This window comes from Heloderma suspectum, chromosome 11, assembly GCF_057233095.1.
Source record: "Heloderma suspectum isolate Gila_16-S chromosome 11, 16-S_ref, whole genome shotgun sequence".
Lineage (NCBI taxonomy): Eukaryota > Metazoa > Chordata > Lepidosauria > Squamata > Helodermatidae > Heloderma > Heloderma suspectum.
The window spans coordinates 23,033,715-23,053,174 of NC_139468.1; the positions used below are offsets into that span (position 1 = coordinate 23,033,715).

The window sequence follows — 19,460 nt, forward strand, 5'->3', positions numbered from 1 at the left end:
TCAGACAATTTGCTACAATTTTTGAACTATATGTAAAGTAAAAGAACTATGCCAGTATTAACTGGAACACACCATATGACATAAGCCAATTAATAACATAATGCTTCTTTTCCTTTCTCCATTCATCTTCTCTTTCCTTTCTTCTTTTTTCTCCTATCTTTCTATTTTCCCCTGCCTTTCTATTTTTCTCAATTTTTCTGTTTCTCTTCTCATAAAAATTGTTTACACGCAATTTGCACACAGTGAAAACATAACACTAAAACCTGGAGGTATGGGTGGAGAAAAGGCAAAGTTTGTAGTTAAAACATCTTGTTAAAAATGCAAAATCAGAAAAACTATTAATAAATGGACAGCAGTATCAGAAAAAGGGTCACTCCTCATGCACAAATATAATCTGCTTTATCATTAAATACTGCAGTGCAAACCCAAATGAGGCCTGATTAACTGAAATGCAATACTATTCACAAACGCTTCTCTTAAGGAGGGGCAGGGGGAACAGTCCATACAGATTTCTCATGAACTAAGATTTGGACCTCATGTAGAATTTCACAAGCTTGGGGCCTTATTGCATCCATGCAAGCTTGTCATCATTAATTAACCTAAGTGCCCAAATAATTACAGAAGCTTTATTGACTGTCAAGACCCATTGACTGTCAAGGTTCAAGTCTTTAATGATCAAGTCTTAATTAAGCCCACAAGACCATGCATGCTTAATTGGGACTAAGACCAATCGAATTGAATGAGGCTTACTTCCAAGTAAATGTACCCAGGAATGAGCCCCAAGAGGAAAAGAAGCAGTGTGTGTGAACAGCTCCACCCAGAGGAAAGCCAGAGTGCAATTGTGATAATTGGAGGGAATTAAAGGTGAAAATTGGATACTTTTGTGCTTACATAAGGAGAGTATACCACTTTTAACTTTCATTTTTAGGAAGACTGTAGAGTTTAGAGAAGTAGCTAACTGAGAAGACTTGGCTGTGAGTTTATCTGTTTTAATCTCTCTTCCTTACTTGCAGATATTCTAACATATTTTTATACTATTTAAAATGGCTGTAGTAAAATGCTATCTGTTTAAAATGCAAATAATTGAGTTATGGTACTAAAATGTTTCATGTAAAAAGTAATTTGGATTGAGAGTACAAAACTGAGCTTCTAAACAAGCAGTAGCCAGAGTCCATGGTGTGCTATAATGCTATCTATGTTCTGTTGCAGAGCTTCTGAAGTGTAATACAACATCTTATTAAAAGTTAAGGAAAGCTTTCATAAGAGTAAATCACATGCTGTCTGAGACTTCTGTAGTAGCCTTGAGTGCCATTTTTGGTAGAAGGGCAGGGTATGAGATAAATAAACTTGACACTAAACATGTGAAATTCTGTCAGTAATTGAGTCTCATGCCTGCTAATCCTGTTGCAGGCAAATGTTAACTCAGGACAGAGAAGAGCTTAACTACCCACAAGACAGCTGGGGTAAATGATTTTTTTCTCCTTCTTTAGGGCACCCTTTGTATTTTTTTAAATGTAGTCTTAGTATGATACTACAGAAGTGAGTTACTATCCTTACTATGTTCAACAAGTAGAGACAGGTCAGCCAGGCACTGGCTGTAGTCTTACATCAATGTTTGCTTCCAGTTGTTATAAAGCTAGCTGTAGCATGAGGTGCCTTGTATTAAAAAAAATGCACTCATCGCTACTGCATATCCTTGTATGTGTCTATCTCTAACTCTAATGGCCTTGACAACTGAAGCTGGATTTATTACTAAACACCGTGGTCTTTATATCACCTCTAGCCTACATTCTTAAATCTAGCTTTCTTATTTAGGCATTAAGTGGCAAATTACATGAAGGTAGGGGGAACCATGAAATGGCTTGATAACAATATTTCAGATACTTAAAACAAACCTAGAATTACTCTTCCATTTAGAAAAGTAAATAGGTTAAGAAACAACTAAATAAAAGCATTCTAGGGTATATTAGTAACAGTACATTAAGTTTTCAGTAGCATGTCACCTATCCATAGCAAGGCTAATAAACTGCTTTAATTTTTTACTCTTGAGGCTGTTACTGAGTGCTGCAATGACGGAGTTCCTGGTTTGTTTTAACTGTTGCATTGGTGACCAGCCCCAGCCTGTGAGTGTATTTATTTTATTTCAGAAATATATCTAAGTACCTAAGAACCATGCTGGATCAGACCAAAGGCCTGTCTAGTCCAGTGTCTTGTCTGCACAGTAGCCACCCAGCTGCCTGTGGGAAGCCCACAAGTAGAATATAAGTGCCTCCCTGTCATGTTCACCAGCAACTGGTTTAGATGCATACTGTCTAATACTGGAGATAATATATATGCCATAATGACTGGTAGCCACTGATAGCTATATGTGTCATTTCTTAGGGCAAAACCCTCCTAAGACAGCTTACATCAAAACCATAATACGCAGATATCAATAAGACTAAAACATTAAAATTAAAACCGCAGTACTTATAAACTAAATTCAATCTGTTTTATTTCAGTAATGGGATGGGTTTAAGCGGGGGGGGGGGGTGTTTTTATTTTCCTAGTTAAGGAGTTGACTAATGGGAATTGTGAGGAACAGCACCTGAAAGCCTTCCCTGCGGTACAGTGAATGGTTTCGTGAATGGCACAGAAACAGCATTTATTGCACCAAAATGGAGTTCCCATAAACAGCACAAATTATCGCATTTGTGTATGTATAATGCACATCAGAAATTAGTTGTAAAAGTCAGAATAGTTCACAACTATGACTGCTTTATAGAACTCATCCATACTTCTCTTGTTTAAGACCCATTTTATTTCTCTTGGTTTTCTTAAAGAAGAGGCATCCAAGACTTGATAGGAACACGATAGGAGAACCAATGAACTTCGTACACATTACTCATGTTGGAACAAAAGAGATAGCCAGTGGCCTTCCATCAGTAAGTATGTACTATCTGGAAAAGCAAAATATGTGTGGTGCCCATGTGTAGATGTGTAGAGAATGCTAAATGTTTAGATATGGCTATCAAGCTGCAATAGAGCTGCAATTGAGACTCTCTGTTCAAGCTCCAGCATTCTTAGCCTACAGAATGTAAATCCTTATATTTATTCAGACTTGGACTGGTACAGTGTTGAAAGTATTGAACACATGGGAGAGGAATAGAATTGAATCTGTTAGTGGGGGCTGACTCAGAGTTTTTTCCAGTTATTATTTTTCAACGTGTGTATAACTAGATTCTGTAAACTTTGTATGATATGCAGAACTTCATATTTGGATTACTGAAGGACCCCTCAGTTGGCTCACAGGAATTTTAGTTTTTAGGAATTTGCAATCCTTTGCACATTTAACCTGGCAGTAAATTAACCCCAATTAACACAAGGGGCATACACATTTACAGTGTGTAAGTGTAACTTTGAATAGCAGTTAATCAAAGCCATAACCTAATGTACACAAAGCAGTGAAATAGTTCAGTTTATTTGTAATTGTTTTATAAACAGCGCAATTCTATTCATGTCTACTCAGAAGTCCCATTGACTTCAGTAAGACTTACACTGCAATCTTATACCCACTTACCTAGTTGTAACAGTACTTAACCTTTCAACATAGCTCTTTCCGGAGACTGGTCTTGTTACTCTTCTGGTGCAGTCCCATGGCTTACTGGGGCATGCTGGGAGTTGTAGGCCTTTTTCCTGTCTAATTAGGATTGCACCCCTAATAACCCTGGGTTTTCAGGAAAGGATGGTGAATGCAAACAAAATTGTGATACCATATGCCTTTTCTGTCCAGGCTGGGCAAATTCAGGAACGGATGAATTCCAAAGGAGGCTACAACAACAACAATTCTACGAGTACACAGATTTAGGAGATGTTTGAATGAGGTGTCAATTCTGGTATGTTATGCTCTGAAAGTAGCTGGCTTTGGGGAATAGAATTGACCAATTGTCTCAATTATAAATTGTTGTATTTAGACTACTCATTTCTCTGCTATGGTTGAAAATGGCTAAATTAATGCCAGCACTTGTTCTGTGAAAGTCTGTTCATGCTGGGAATCTGATGGTTACAAAGCCATTCAGCCATCTTAACCTCCATTGACAGCCAAACAGTATCCAATATTAGATGCCCTAAAAGCAGCATTTAAAATGTAGTGGCTTCAATCTTAATACATGACTTGTTCCCAACAAGGGATGTGTTACTCTATTTGGGTGGGGAGTTCTAGGTTCCATAAAACAAACTGTTAAGAGAATTCTACCCCTGGGAGACATGTCTAATGAATTTCTTGGTTTTGGTAAGGTACTGTCCCTGATCTCTTGCTTGGGCAGACATTCACCAGTGTATTATGCATTCTGCATATTAAAAGCGCTATAGAACTTATTCAGATTCTAAGCATTTCTATTGCCTGTCTTCCCTTAACAGAAATCTTGGAAGCTAAGGTCTGCTCTGACTTTTGCTAATACACTACTTGTCATAGAAAATGGGAGTGTAACCTTATGGTATGCCTCAATTTCTATACTGGCACTGGCAAAAAAAAAGTATTTTAAACAGCTTTTGCATCACTGCCATAGCATATTCCCTGAAAGGCTTTGTGAAACGTGGATGGAAATGTAAGGGTTTGGTGAAGGATACTCGTGTTAAAAGAAGCTGGGATAAGTAGCCAGTTCAAGTAGGGCCAGGTGATGGGATTCTTGCTGCTATTGTAATTGGGGAATTGGCAAGCCAAAGCTCTAGATTCTAAAAAGATCTAATTTCAGGTGTGTGCTGGCAATCAGTTGAAGTTGTTGCCCATGTCCTGAACTTATAGACTGGTGATAACGAGTGCAATGCTATGCAATCCTAGTGTCTCTTCCACTACTGGTGGGTTGCTTGCAAGAGCTGTGCATTCCCTACATCTCAGCTGACCACAAACTCAAAATGGAGTCTAGTAATGTTGTCTGACTCATTAGGTCAACTTTCTATGTACTTGACTGAAACTGTAGTTTGGGCTTTGTATCCAAATTTCATAGGAATAAAGTTACACCATGAGTCATGATACTCTTCTAGAACAGAACTGAAGCATACCATTGCTATGGTGAAAGCAATCACAACTGTTTCAGCTGCATGAAGTGAAAGCAGAGGGCTGAAGTCCTAGTTTTAATAAACATTGCCAATATCACTTGGAAGATGGAAGTAGATTTCCTCTATCTAAGAAGTAAGATGGTGCCACTTTTCCTAGGAAGACCAAACTCAAGCACCTCAGGTTTTAAAATAGTCATTTTTAACTAGTGATCTGTGTGCTATTTTAAACATAAATAAGTTTTGAAATATTTTCAAATGTGTATTACTTAAACAGTATATGTACTGCTGGAAGGCTTCTGTGCACTTGTGAGGAAAGAACTGATATACTTGGTATCGCTGCTAAGAACATCACTGTTCTTAAGTACTTCTGTGGCACAGTGTTAATGTTCAGTAACTATCCTATGCAGCAACTAGCCTCTGCAGCGGTCTAGCATCTGCCTTTGGGTTGGAAGGTGGTATAGATCATTAAATGGTAAATATGGCACAAATGGAATTGTATTGATGCTTTGGTTTAGATCCAATATTGTACATAAATTAAACATTTCTGGAAACCCAGTTTTGTCTTGAATTGTAAGGCTGCCTCAGAATGAACATTGTGTACTGAGTGCTATTGCCTTGGTAGTTATTACTGATCGGTGATTATCGCTAGAAGAGGTACACAACTGAATTGCTGAACGTGTGAAACAAAGTCCTCTGTTCTTGGTAGAGAATAGGATGACACAATAGCGCAGTGGATTTAACTGCATATTCCAGCAAAACACATAGGAAGAATCAAATCAGCTTTTATTAGTATATGCTAGTGCTTATGGCTTTTGTAGAACCTCTGCACCAACAAAGAACTCAACACCAATAACAAAACATTTGTTGGGTAATCTTGACCTTTGGATGCTGAAACAGTTCCTACAGACCTGGAGAAGGAGCCAGCAACACAGGCCATCAAAGACAATAGTTTCAGCTATCTTTGTTATACCTTATCACTCATCCTATGTAACTGAATATGGGTAACTATCTGATCCCATGTAGCATTAAGCATCCCTCTGTCCTGTGAAACCAACCGATTTAGGAACAACTGACTAAGACTGGGGTGTAAATGCTGCATATACAAATCTTGTAAATAGTGAAATCTCTACTTCATATGTCAATGTGACTTGTGTTAAGAGGGTTCCTAATTATAATTAGCATTTACGTTCACAGACATTAAATATACCATGAATATAAAATGCACATCGTATGATATAGTTTCAGCCTTACAATCACATTACATGTCTGACAGCCTGTTAGATGAGGAAAAGCTGTTTCTTCTGGGCATTGAGTGGACAGCTAGCAAGGAGATAGGTGTACCTAATTTTCCCTGCTTCAGAGCACCCCAAAACCATGTTCTCTTCCTGAACTTAAAATCCAGGGGAACTGTCCCTTTCAGAAGTAGTTTGGAAAGAGATTATATGTGTTCTACTGCCTTCTGGAAGTAGCTTTCCCCATCTAAATGGGCTTGTAAGGTATAGCTACATTTCCTTGAGTATAATTGGAGCTTTTCCCACATACTGTTCTCATTCACACAGAAGGATGTCCCTTTCCCTATTAAGTACTATGGTTGCATGTAATAACTTAAGAAAGCCTTTTTATTTATGTAAGGGGAGGGGGTGTCAGACAGTCTACTTAACTTTGTAGCATTCTACCACTCGACATCATCATAGACCTGAGTGGAGGGGATAACGGGATTTTAAAAATACAGCTTCAGTACAACCAGCAACTTTAGGTATTCCAGTTTAGTTCTCCTGTGAGAATCTAATACTCTATACTGTGTAATTAAGGCTGGCTTTAAAAACTGGACAAGGGTACTCATGTACTAATTTCCTGCCTCAGCTTGCTTAGCCATTCCAACATGCTGCAACTTCCAGCAGAACAAAATAAATACAATTTCAGGCGGATTTCATGCAGCAATCAGCTATGCTAACTGTAACAAACCATCTAGCCTGACAATCTAAAAACTGATGGGTTGCGTACAAAAGAGGTAGCAGATGGGGTAGAATACCAAAGGAAAATAAATAAGCCAGGCTGGGGCACGCTGGGAGTTGTAGGCCTTTTTTCTGTCTAAACGTGCATAGGATTGCAATCTTAAAATGGTGCGGCTCAGGTGTGGTAGATTTTACTGCTGAGACTATTACTCATCTTGCAGCAGCAGGCTGGGGCCTTCTTCAGATTCTCTCAGATCTGTTGTTAGGAGTCAGCGCAGCAAGGAGCCTCTCCACAGGAAAGGCGAGTCTGCACACGCTCAGTCACTTTGCTCTGAGGGCTTTGTTTTGGGCAGGGAAAGAAAATAGTTCCCCACAGGACAGAAACGCTGCGAGATGCCACGATGTTCTCCAAGAGAAGCAGGGAGCCTCTCCAGAGTCTCCGTCGCTTGTAGGCCTCAGCCTGTAGGCGCCCCGAGGCGCTCCGCCTGGGCCGCCTCTGCCTCCCGCAGAATCCTGCCCAGAAAAGGCGAATCTCACTAGCCTCGCTGCTTGGGCCTGCTGAGCGCCGGCAGGCCGGGCAGCTACAACGAAAGCAGTGGAGGGAGCCGGCGCTGAAGCAGCAGGCCCGGAGCTGCGGAAAGGGCGGGAGCGCGGCCGGTCTGCGAGAGGTCGCGGCGTGATCGCGCGTTCAGAGGGGCCGGCCGGTGGTTAAAGGAAGAGCCGGCCCGAGCGGCGGCGCGCGTCGAGGCAGGAGAATGGGGGCCGCCCGGGCGCTGCGGGCCGTGGTTTGCGGCCTGCTCCTCCCGCTGGTAAGGGGCTGGACTCGGCCGGAAGTGGGCCGCCGAGGCACCTGGCGTCTGGCATTCCCTCCCCGCCAGGCGGGCGGAGGGAAAGGTCGGGGAGGTGTGTGAGGGAAACGGGCCGGCCGGCCGGCCGGCCGACCGACTCCTTTGCGGACCTTCCCCCGCAGCGGAGCGAGACTCGTGGCAGTTTAGGATGCGGGGCTCGGAAGCGGCGACGGCGAACGGAGCGGCTTTGCGGGGGGTGCCGCTCTCTCAGGCGCGCCTCACCTGGTGACTTGCCACGTCCACATGAGAGAGGCCACCTGGGGACGCATGAATCTGTATGGCAATTAGAGATGGGGCGGGGGGGGGGATGAAATCTCCGTGATTCGGGCAGGATAACTTCCCGAGTATCTGAAAATAGGGAACATAAATCCCCGGGAGTGACCATGGTCAGCATGCCCAACTAGTCTCCGGGGACATATGCCTATCTGTGACTGGGAACAGAACATGGGCTTAGGTGGATCTCTGCCCTGGTGATGGTCATGAACCTGGCAGAAAGTCACGATGGCAGGCAGGCTGGTCTCTGTGCACAAACACGTTGCACACGTGCGTGGTACCCTTTGCAGGATCTCAGTCCTCAGGGCTCGCCACAGAGGTGTTCCCCGCTTTATTTACTTTTCCCATAGGTGTATATGGCAGCTGTTCTGTTTTATGGGGGAAAGTCAACGGGAGCCTTTCAGTTTTATGGGGAACTCGGGAATATCACTGGGGTTGGGAGCTAAACGCACTCCCGGCATTTGATAATGCCAGACACTGAGAATCAGGCCTGCAGTGACTACCTGCATAGCCAGCCCCATCCTAGATTGTGCTTCTTGGTTGTATTAAGAGTGTGATGGAATGTTGGAAAACTGGCTCTTGATGCAGATCGGTAACCATCAGTCCTGGATTTCTGTTTGCGAATAAAAAACGTATTTTAAAATCTCTGCTTCAGCCAGAAATGTTCGTTGAAAGATAAGAACATCAAAAGAGCCTTGCTGGATCAGAGCACGGGCCCATTTTTTGTGTGTCAAGCTTTAACAACCCAGATTTTGAGCCTGGCAGAATAGTTGAAGGAGGAATGTCAGAACTACTGCACCCGCAAATGACTTCCTCTGTGCTTGCAAAGTGCCCTGGTGATTTTATTTTATTTTTTTTAATTTCTGGGAGTGCTTCAAAGTAGAGCGCTGGCCTCCAGCTGCCGGCCATCTTTCGCTTTGCTTTAAACTGCTCCTGGCTGTCTGAAAAAAGGGAAGCAGGGACAAGCCCTATTGCAACTGTCTAGTAAGTGGAACCATTGAACCAAACTGGAATTGTTACTCTGTGTCTGGATGATGGAGCTGATGGCTGAAGAGAGTGTAGGAAGCAAACTGGTGTTGGGCAGAATCCTGGTTCAGCAAGTAACGGGATAAAATGGATGCAGGATGTTCTTTACTACATCCTCCTCCACTGATGTATTCCATCATATCGTTTTCTAATTCACTTTGGCTGGCTGTAAGGGAACAGGACAAACTACAGATAACAAAGTACAGATAACACGATATAGTACTTCTATATCTTACAGTCTGAGCTTGACCATGTTTAAGATTGAAGCTTTAATTTCATAAATGCATAAAGCTGACATAGATTATGGGTCCTGTTCCAGAGTTAAGATTATTTTTAAAACTTTCCCAAACTCTTTGTCCAGGTTAGGCAGCTGGATTCTATTGTTCAGTAATTTCTTAGACTAGGAGGATTTTAAAAACATTTTTAGGAATATGACATTTATTCGTAATTTCTATACTGCGTTATAGTTATCTGATGTACAGCACAATCCTATACATGTCTACTCAGAAGTAAGTCCCATTAAATTCAGTAGCACTTACTCCCAGGAAAGTGGGTATAGTATTGCAGTCTTATTCTTGTAAAAAAAAATCAGGATAAGCGAGATCAGGGGTGGGGTGCCTGTGTTTTTTCACATCTCAATGAACTACAACTCCCATCACCCCAGACTTTTGCCCATGCTGGCTGTGACTGCTGGGGACTGGTGTCCAATAACATCTGGAAGGCCACAGGTTTGGTTAAGATTACATTTCTAAATGAGGTGGAAACCTAGGGTTTGTCCAGACCTAGGACTCTTGTTCTGTTTCGTTTTGTCATTTGTCACTTGTTATCTTGTTGTTAATCTTCATGCATTTCCTACATATGTGTTTCTCCTCCCAGAATTACAGGCTTTAAAAAAAAACTATTGTTTTTCTTGAATAATTATGAACTTTTACATGACTTTGCATATGAGTGCACCTCTATAGGCCTCCCAAATCAGAGTGGGGTGGGGCGCGGAGTAGAGCAGGTTTGCTTCTGCTGAAAGTTATCTAATGAATGGGAGAAATGGTACACTTAGGTGGAAGTTGTGAATAGGTTGTGGATTAATGGCTCAAACTTGGTATACTTTTTGAAGGACCCTTTAGTAATGGAGGAAGGGCAGAAGAATGGCTGGGAAAGGTGACATTGTGGCACCTAAAAACCAGTTGTGGGAAAGTTTGTATCTAATTAAACAATTGTACACTTGGTTGAGAAAAGCAAACCTAAAATCTAACCTGGAAGGTGCAGCAATAAATGGTGACAAATTATGGCATGTGGTATACTCTGTTCCAGGTTCTTGTGCAAATATTAGTAGCAGGTTGCTCAAAAATCTCCTTGTCTGGATATACCTTAGTTTTACCGTTCAGATGGTGGCCTCCATTTAAAGTACAAAGGCCTGCACAGCAACTGAAGTTACAATTCTTATATGAGTGAGGCTGAGGGCAGAACTGCATGTTACACAGAAGTGTGTGTGTGTGTATATAATACTTTATACATTTTTTGTTAGGAAAAGCAACTGGAGGGGGGGATGTAGACCAAGATTGTGGTGAGAGGAGGGTACTTAACCCTTTCCCCACCCATTGCTTCCCCTCAGATTCTTCTTCCCACACGGGGGTGCGTTTTGTCTCCAAGATCACTCCTCATTATCATTTCTTAGCAAGTTAGATGGCTCTGCTTTGGAGCTTACCCCACATTTCCAGGGCCAGAGTTCCTCTGTTCTTTTCTTAAACCACTTTGTTGCCATGTTTCCGTAGAGCAGTCTTCCACATCCTGGTGCCCTCCAGATGTATTAGACTACAATTCCCAGATTCTGGGAATCTGGGTATTAGACTACAATTCCCAGATTCTGGGAATTGTAGTCCAACACATCTGGAGGGCCTCGGGTTTGGGAAAGTTGGCCTAGAGAGAGCTGTTTGCTTTGAACACCCAAAGAGAAAGCTTTACCCTTGGTAACGCATTGGTTGAATCCAAAGCCAAGTTTCATACATCGAAATGATGGCACTTAACCCGCGGAGCCACACAGGTAGTTTGTAACTTCTTTATGAGTTGTTGTTTTTGAGTCCAGTGGTAGTGATCAAGCTACAGCATGGGGAAGCTGCTACCAAAGGCCTCGAGCCAAATGCAACTGCTTTAGGGTACAATCCTATGGACTGTGCTTTTGCTGTTCAGAAGCCCCCAAACTCGGAGGCTTCCGAGATTCCTATACCCTGCTTCTGAGGGTGCTTCGGGGTGGAAGGGAAGGAGCCTGGAGGAGGCTCAGGATATATCCTATCCTGGCCCCTCCAGTCTCCTCTCCCTGCCCATCAGAATGCCCCCTTCCCCCCCCCCTTTGAGATTGTTTTTCTGACCTCAGAGAGGCAGCTGGCATGCTTTTCTCCATGCCAGCAGCGAGGGGTTGGGGTCGGATCTCCAACTTCTTCTTCCAAGGTCAGGGCACTGTCTCCAACCTTGGAGGGGTTTTTCTGAGCCATCTTATGGTCCATGGGATGCTTGCCCAGGGACCATAGGATTGCTCTCTTAGCCACATTTTAAAATCTTTTTGGGGGGAGGAATTCCCAGCTAGGACCTTTCCTTGTCTGTCTGTCTGTCTGTCTGTCTGTCTGTCTGTCTCTCTCTCTCTCTCTCTCTCTCTGTCTCTCTCCCCTCTGTCTCCATGCCTCTTATAACCACTTATGCTCTATTTCTGTTCCTATCCATTTCTGCCCCTGGAGCCCAGCTCCCTCTGGTCACACAGCCTCCCAATCCTCTGCCTTGCCATTTCCATTGCACATCCTTCCATGTGACAAACACTGATTACCCCAATCTCCATCTTTCCCTATCTTTAAGTTAGGCCTATTACAACCAGGATGTTAGTCCATGGGGTAGTGGGTTAGTATACCAACCAAGCCATTTTTCACTTTAGGTGTGTGTGTGTGTGTGTGTTAGGGTTAAATTTATTTATTTATTTATTTATTGCATTTATACCCCACCTTTTTTCCTCTTGCAAGGAGCCCAAGGCGGCTTACATTATCCTCCTCCTCTCCATTTTATCCTCACAACAACAACCCTGTGAGGTGGGTTGGGCTGAGAGTCTGTGACTGGCCCAAAGTCACCCAGTGAGCTTCCATGGCCGAGTGGGGCCTAGAACCCGGATCTCCCGGCTCCTAGTCCAACACTCTTGCCACTACACTATTCCCCACTTCGTTAGGGCAGTGTGCATAAATCTGCTGTGTACATGCCACACCTCTGGTAAAGATCCCTTAGTCTCATGTTAGCAAATGGCTAGTAACAAATGGCTGCTATGAGATAGGGCTATGGCTTTGCCTGGAATGGCTGTAAATACAGCCAGAGTAAAGTGATCACATTACATTTTGGGGGGCAACTCTCCTTTTACCCCCCCCCAAATCCTTGCTCTCTTTCATGCGTGTTCTCTCTTCCTCCTCTTTTCCTGCACGCATGGTTCCTCTGCTTCTTCACTCGGCCAGTAGGTCACCTTATTTTCTCGGGGGATCGTTTCTGCTGGGCGCCCTCTGGGAAATTGGGCAGTTTTTTAGTGAAGGATCTGGGCATGCATGCTCAGCACGCAAGCAGACTTTGCTTGTTGAAGTCAGCAGTGCCAGCAGACAGACTGGCAACAAGGAAGTGTGGCAGCTGTCAGGGCAACAGTGCCCCGTGCTAGAAAGACCAAAGAGGAGTCGAGGAACGGGCACCACTCCAGCACGCACAATGTAAATGGGGAGAGCCATGAATGGCCATGGGAGTGGCAGGTCGCCACACTGCACTGCCTGCTCTATTAATACATCCACTCCTGAGCAAATGATTAGCAACAGTGGTATCACCAAGCACTGCAGCAAGAGAGTGCTGTAGCTGCTGGGACAGGAGGGTGGTGGCAGCGGACAGGTTGCCTGCTGCTCCTGTCAAATCAGACAGGGAGAAGGAGAGCTGGGGAGAGAGGGAAGGGCCACAGTTGGAGCTTTTGCGAGCCACCAATGGCCTGCTGGCCTTGCAGTGAAGACCAGGTCTGTGGGTTGATATATTGTCCTGAATTGTTTTTATTGTATTTTTATTAGTGTATGCCACCTTGGAATCTGCGGGGAGCAATCCGGGTGGGAGGGCGGTTGCTCCTTTATGTTCCGAACTGTTTCACCTTTATATAGATTAAAAACAAAAAACTGGCTTTCAATAAAATATTCACAAAGCAGGGAATAACATTCTAATCAATAAAATAGCCATCATAAAAGTTGTAATAAAATCAATAACAATCAAATGATGACAAGAAATGCAGGAGCCAGACCTGAATGAAGTGAAGTGTCCATGTGCAAATAACATAATACGTTTTTCTACAATAAAGCACATGCCAAAGTTATAGCCTATTCTTTCTTGTTTTGAAAGTGCTTGTTCATCTTTGGTTGGGGGAAATCTGGGGTGTTTGAAAATGCTCTGCAACTTATTTCAACACATCGTTGTCTTCCTAGTGTTGTGGTAGTTGATATAAGAAATGATTTGTCAAGGGAATATCTGACGTCTGGTATCTGATTTTTGAAAAGGTGCTAGTTTGTTTAAATAGCATTATTGGTTCATAATTTAAAACTGTTTAATGAAAAAAATATTTTTAAATCATAGATGAGTGCTCAAGAAGGAGTCTTGCACGTATTTAAGAGTGATGATCCTCAATTAACAAAGGACTACTGTATGTATTATAACAGTAACTGGATTTCCCTTCCCAGTACCGTAAATAACATTGTAAGTAATTATATTCCTATATTTCCTAAGATTCAAGCAAATTTCATTTTGGAAAATGTCGGGCTGGTTTGCACAACACAACATATGCAACCCCTACTCGGGGGTTGTCATGTCATGCGAACCCTGTGAGCTTGGGCTGTGTAAAGATTAAGCAACCCTCATATGCCCCATGGTCTGTTTTAGGGTTATTTAACCCTCGCATAACCCACTCTTGCTGGGTTCACATGACACGACAACACCCCAAGCAGGGGTTGGATAAGCAAAGTAGTCCTGTGGGTGCCGTGGTTTGTCGTGCGTTATTTAACCCCCGCCAAGCCACACAGTGTCATGCGAACCAGATCATTGTATCAAAACTGTTCAGCATCCAAATGGTGCAATCTAACTAGCCAGATTGTGCCAGTGTATGGTATGGTTGTGCTGGAAAAAAGCCCTTGAAGCATGAGTAAGGCTGATCTATACATCCAACAGAATGAAATAGAAATGAGGTAGTTCAAGTCTTGAAGTGAAACAATGGCTTCAGACTACAGGTGGTCTAAATACTCCTCTAGTTAAAGAAATTCCTTGCAGACAGAGAACACTAAAGCCCTAAACTGCTTAGGAGCTGGCTATCTAAGGGACCGCCTGTCTCGCTATGAACCTGCCTGAATATTAAGATCTGCAGGAGACACCCTTTTGATGGTACTATTTACCTGCAGAGACTTGTTTGTTGGGCATATCTGAAAGGGCTTTCTCCTGTGTTGCCCCGAAACTATGGGATGCGCTCCCTCAAAAGTTATTATTGGGCTGTACTCTCTTGGCCTTTAGAAAGGGTGTAAAGATGCATCTTTTCAATTTAGCCATATAAAATGTGTAGTTTTAAATGTTGTAATATTTTTACTGTTTTTAATGTTCTTGTTCTTATTGTTGCAGCGTTTTTATCTTTTTAAATTGTTGTACACTGCCTTGATGGTTTTTTAACAGATAGGGCAGTATATAAATGTTAATAGTCAATAAAATTAGCACAGCAGGGAAAATGCTGGGCTAGAGCTCTACTTACTAGAAATTCTAAAAATGTGGAGTGGAGGGGGAATATTTGACAATAGTATCTCCTACTAGCAGTCTGAGTGGCACAGTAAAATCTGTATTAAGTTTTTAAGCCTACATTTTCTTTGGTACTGGGTTTTCAACTTCATACCACAGATTCAGGATCTTCATTCCATCTATTTCATTACAGTTAGACTATTGTAGTGGGGCTACCCTTGGGAAGTGTCCAAAAGCTTCCATTGGTGCAAAATGCGGCAGCTAGGCTGTTAGCTGGTGCATGAAATCATGATCATACCACTCCAATATTGAAAGATCTGCACTTGTTGCATATTATTTTCTGGGCTGAATTCAAGGTGTTAGATTGCACCCTTAAAACTATTGATTGCACCCTTGATGATCAGAAGCCCCCAAACCTAGAGGTTTCCAACCATTAAATGCAGGGCAATAGGAGTGGTGGAGGCGATATTCACCTCCCCATCCTCTTACCCTGCATATTTTGCTAGATGGGCTTTTTAGCCTATCTAGCAATGGAGCTTTGGAGGAGGAGGGAAGGAGGCTGGCAGAAGCTCAGGATAACTTGTATCCTGGCCTCTCTGATCTCCTCCCCTCCCTGTCCATCAGAACACCTCCTTTTCCCCCTCTCTGAGGACAAATTTCTAACCTTGGAAGACACAGTTCTTTCCACACCAGCTGTGAGAGGCTGGGGGATTGGATCTCGAACTCCCCCTTCCAAGGTCGGAGAGCTGTCTCTAATCTTGGCATGTGGAATCCCCATTATTCTATGGCCCCTCAGACAATATCTAGGGGCCATAAGATTGCTCCTTTGATCTCTAAATGGCTTAGGGCCTGGCTGTCTTAGCAACTTCCTTGGTGTGAACCTGCTCAGTTATTAAGAGCAGCAGGAGAGCCGCTCTTGAAGACACTCCGGCTTTCAGAGGCTCGTTTGTCAGGCACACGGGAAAGGGCTTTCTCCTGTGCTGCTCCCAAACTCTGGAATGCACTCCTTTTGAAGTTGTGACTGGTCCCCCTGGTCTCTGCATTCAGAAAAGAAGTCAAGACACATGGCTTTTAAAATTGTTGTTATAGTTTTAAAGGTTGTTTTTAGTGTTTCAGGGCGCAGTCCTATCCGGATGCCTGTCAGCCTCCAAACCCAGAGGTTGACAGGGATCTCATGCAGAGCAGGAGGAGTGCGGAGGTGATCTTCCCCTCTGTGCTCCCCCTGCTCTGCATTTTAGTTAGATGAGTGTTTTCACCTGTCTAGCTGAGGCATCAGGAAGGGGGAGGGATGGAGGCTGGGGAGAGCTGGGAATAGTTTGTATCCCCGTTTCCCCAGTCCCGTCCCCTCCCTGCCCACCGGCATACCCCCTTTCCCTCCACTCCAAGGTTGCGTTTGCAATCTCAGAGGCAGCCGGTGCAGTTCTCTCCATGCAAGAGGGCGGGGAGCTCAGACTCCTGGGTCCAAGGTCAGAGCATGGACTCCAACCTTGGATCCAAGAATCTGAAGTATCCTGTGGCCCCCCAGACACTGTCTAGGGGCCATAGGATTGCTCTCCTCCTGTGTTTTTCTTTGAATGTTTTATCTTGTGAATTTTTGTAAACCACCTTGGTTAAATTAATTTTTAATAATTTTTATTTTTAATTTATTAAAAATAATAAATTTCCAGTAACTAGTAAGATGGTTGAAAATAACTGGTTTCTCTACATTACAGAATTCTCTTGCATTTCTCATTGTAAAAATCAGAGGGTGTTTTTTTTGTCTTTTAGGCTTCTTTGAAACTGGAATTCTTGACTCCTAAATTGCTTTGCAGTCGGGCTGATGTTCCCCACGCTGATGTTATCAAGGACAAGGCGATTGTAGTGATGAGAGGAAACTGCACTTTTCTGGAAAAGGCAGAGATTGCTCAAAGTCTTGGTGCTAAAATGTTGCTGATTGCCAGTGAAACTACTATAGTAAGTTTTAATGTGCATAGTTGTTTTTGCATGGAAAAGGTTTTGTTTGTGTTGCAGCTGTTATTTCTCTAGCATCTCTGTGATCTTTCATTAAGGATATTGCTAGATCAGGGATCGCCCACTGGCAGTGTGTAGGCTAGATCTGGCCTCTGAGGTCATTTTATCCAGACCTTGAGGGCCCTACAAAATCTTAATCAAGGTATGATAAAATGTTTGTTCAGTTTTACTTGTAAGTTAAAGGAAAATGCTGTTTATTTAAAGCATTTTAAATAAACCTTCAGTCCACAAGGCTCCCAGAGGGGCTTACACAAGATCAGTAACAAACATAACAATCCCTGCCTTGATGCCTATAATCTAAAAGATGCAATACAAAATGAAATTTTGTATGAGTAGGGAAGAATGAGGAGGGAAGAAGAAAATAAGCAAATTCAGGTACCCTTTCTTAAAGTTCCAAAGTTCTTATAATGACCAGCTTGAATGCAAAACAGTTCAGGGAAAGGAGAAGCCAAATGGAGCTGATCTCAGTCGAACCGATGGCATGACCCTGCAGTTTCATTTCTCCCTTTGTAAAAAGTAGAGGGATTCAACACTTTACTATTGCATTTTTTAACAATCGTGTATGTGAAATGCCCCAGCACTGCCTTAACTGGGAAACCTTTATTGTACCTTTTGATGGTGCCAGTTTTGTGTAAACTTTCACCATGCACAATTTGTAAGGCAAAACTGTTATTTAGAGAGAGAGAGAGAGAGAGAGAATATACGCACACACATATATATATACATACATACACACTCACACACACACACACACACTACCTTTCTTTCATCATGGAACTCAAAGGAGTGGACATAGGGTTCCCAAATTGCTTCCCATCCAGACGCTAACGAGACCCAGACCTGCTTAGCTTCAGCAATGTTGCTGTGCTGTATTACTTCAGCTGATGCTTCGGGCAGTATAGAAATGTAATAAATAAAGAAATAAAATGCACTAGGATAATCCTACCCAACCTGGTGTCCTCCAGGTATTTTGGGCCACAACTCCTAGGACTCCTGACCATTGGTCATGCTAGGTGGGGCTCATGGGAGTTGAAGTCCAAAATATCAGGAGGGCATCAAGTTGGGAAAGGCTGCCAAATACCCTTCAGGTTCCCTTGTCTGGAGAATAGAGTGACCCCTGAGAAACTGGAAGTTGGCCATCCCTGTTCTAGATGATGTTGTGGGTGTGGGCTGGCAGGAAACATAAAGTTGTCTCATTTACAGCATGGAGCCCAACCCACTCACACAGATTGACTGAATTTCCTTCCAAATATGGGCATTCGTTTCAGTTTTTCATCTTATGCAGTTTACTGCAACTCTTACATGAGTGGGATGGAGGGAAGAAATGCTTGTTAGATGTTACACCAGACATGTATATTTAAAAACCCTGACAGCTGTTTCATTTCTACTACTTTTGGTTTTGAGATATTATACAACATTGCATACTTTTTTTAGTTTTGTTTACTAAGTATAAGTAAATATAGCATGCAAAATCCCAGTAGGTTTAAGGTGGTGGGAAGGCTTCTGGAAAACCTACTGGTAGTAGCTCCCTCAACAAGGAGTGTCTCCTTCACTGATGCAGGGGTTTTGGAAGGCAGGAGGTGAGGCACATACTATATGTTAGCATGGGTGCCATATCTCCTCCATGTTGCTCCTTGGTAATATGTAGTTGAAAGAACTGTGTGGTACGATATCATTATGTTAGCATAATGCTTTTCTTCAGTTACCAGTTACTAGGGAGATGTGTAGGGAAAGATGTTAGTTTGCAGTGCCCATGTGTATCCTTGCACTCTGTAGTTTGGGCCAGGGGGGTTGGTGTTGGGTAGGGCAGGGGATTTCTTTAAACTTTAAGTAGGTAGAGAGTTCAGTGATTGGTTCTGTAAAGCAGATACATTACGCGTTTCCTTTTTCTAGCATGAACCTCATGGTAACAAGACCCAAAGTCTCACCATCCCAATTGCACTTGTAAGAAATGAGGCTATAATTGATTTGAAACAGGTAAGTAGTTTTCAGGATTGTTTGCTTTTTACGAATAAGAATCAATGAATGCATTGGAAATTCTTTGTTTGGTTTCACAATTAGGTCTCTCCCCTCCCTGCCCTCCCACCTTTCATTATTTTATCAAGTGAAATCCTATCAGATAAATATGCCTTTTCTCAAAGGCAGTGGCCTTGTTCGCATGACACCACAGCCCACAGTGGCTTAATTTACCCAAGTGGCAGGGGTTGTTTCAGGGTTAGACAACCCCAAAATTCCCTAAAACAAACCGTAGGTTATGTGAGGGTTGTCTAACCCTCAAACAACCCCAGGTGCCTGGGTTCCCATGATATGACAAGCCACGGCAAGCCAGGCGTCCAGCGGCACTATGCGAAAATGGCACCTGTGGGTGCCTGGCACAGTGTGGCAGCCCCCATGGGTAAATTGAGCCAACTGTGGGCTGTCTTGTCATGTGAACTAGGTCAGTATCTCCTTTGTTTTATTTTCAGTTTCTGATTTCTAGGATGGGAATTTTGTGGATTAGTCTTATTTTGACACTCTCTGAAAATATCCTGTCAAGTCATTTCTTCTACTTGCT

General features: G+C 43.0%; 1 protein-coding gene across 12 annotated transcripts in view; it reads left to right on the forward strand.

The window, feature by feature from the left end:
• SPPL2A (signal peptide peptidase like 2A) overlaps nucleotides 1-19,460 on the forward strand; it is an 80,793-nt gene that overhangs the window by 20,398 nt on the left and 40,935 nt on the right. For 5 of the 12 annotated variants that reach the window (XR_014785361.1, XM_084817157.1, XM_084817159.1 and 2 more), the window contains exons 2-6: nucleotides 2,051-2,123; nucleotides 2,823-2,924; nucleotides 13,757-13,876; nucleotides 16,664-16,849; nucleotides 18,800-18,883. Coding sequence is in view for 11 of the 12 variants with exons in the window: in XM_084817157.1 (XP_084673283.1) it covers nucleotides 2,070-2,123; nucleotides 2,823-2,924; nucleotides 13,757-13,876; nucleotides 16,664-16,849; nucleotides 18,800-18,883 (546 nt within the window). In the remaining variant the exon portion in view is untranslated. Of the gene's footprint in view, nucleotides 1-1,423; nucleotides 1,464-2,050; nucleotides 2,124-2,822; nucleotides 2,925-3,786; nucleotides 3,876-7,729; nucleotides 8,066-13,756; nucleotides 13,877-16,663; nucleotides 16,850-18,799; nucleotides 18,884-19,460 lie in introns of those variants that run through there. The other 7 variants (XM_084817156.1, XM_084817160.1, XM_084817166.1 and 4 more) reach the window with 5 other exon arrangements.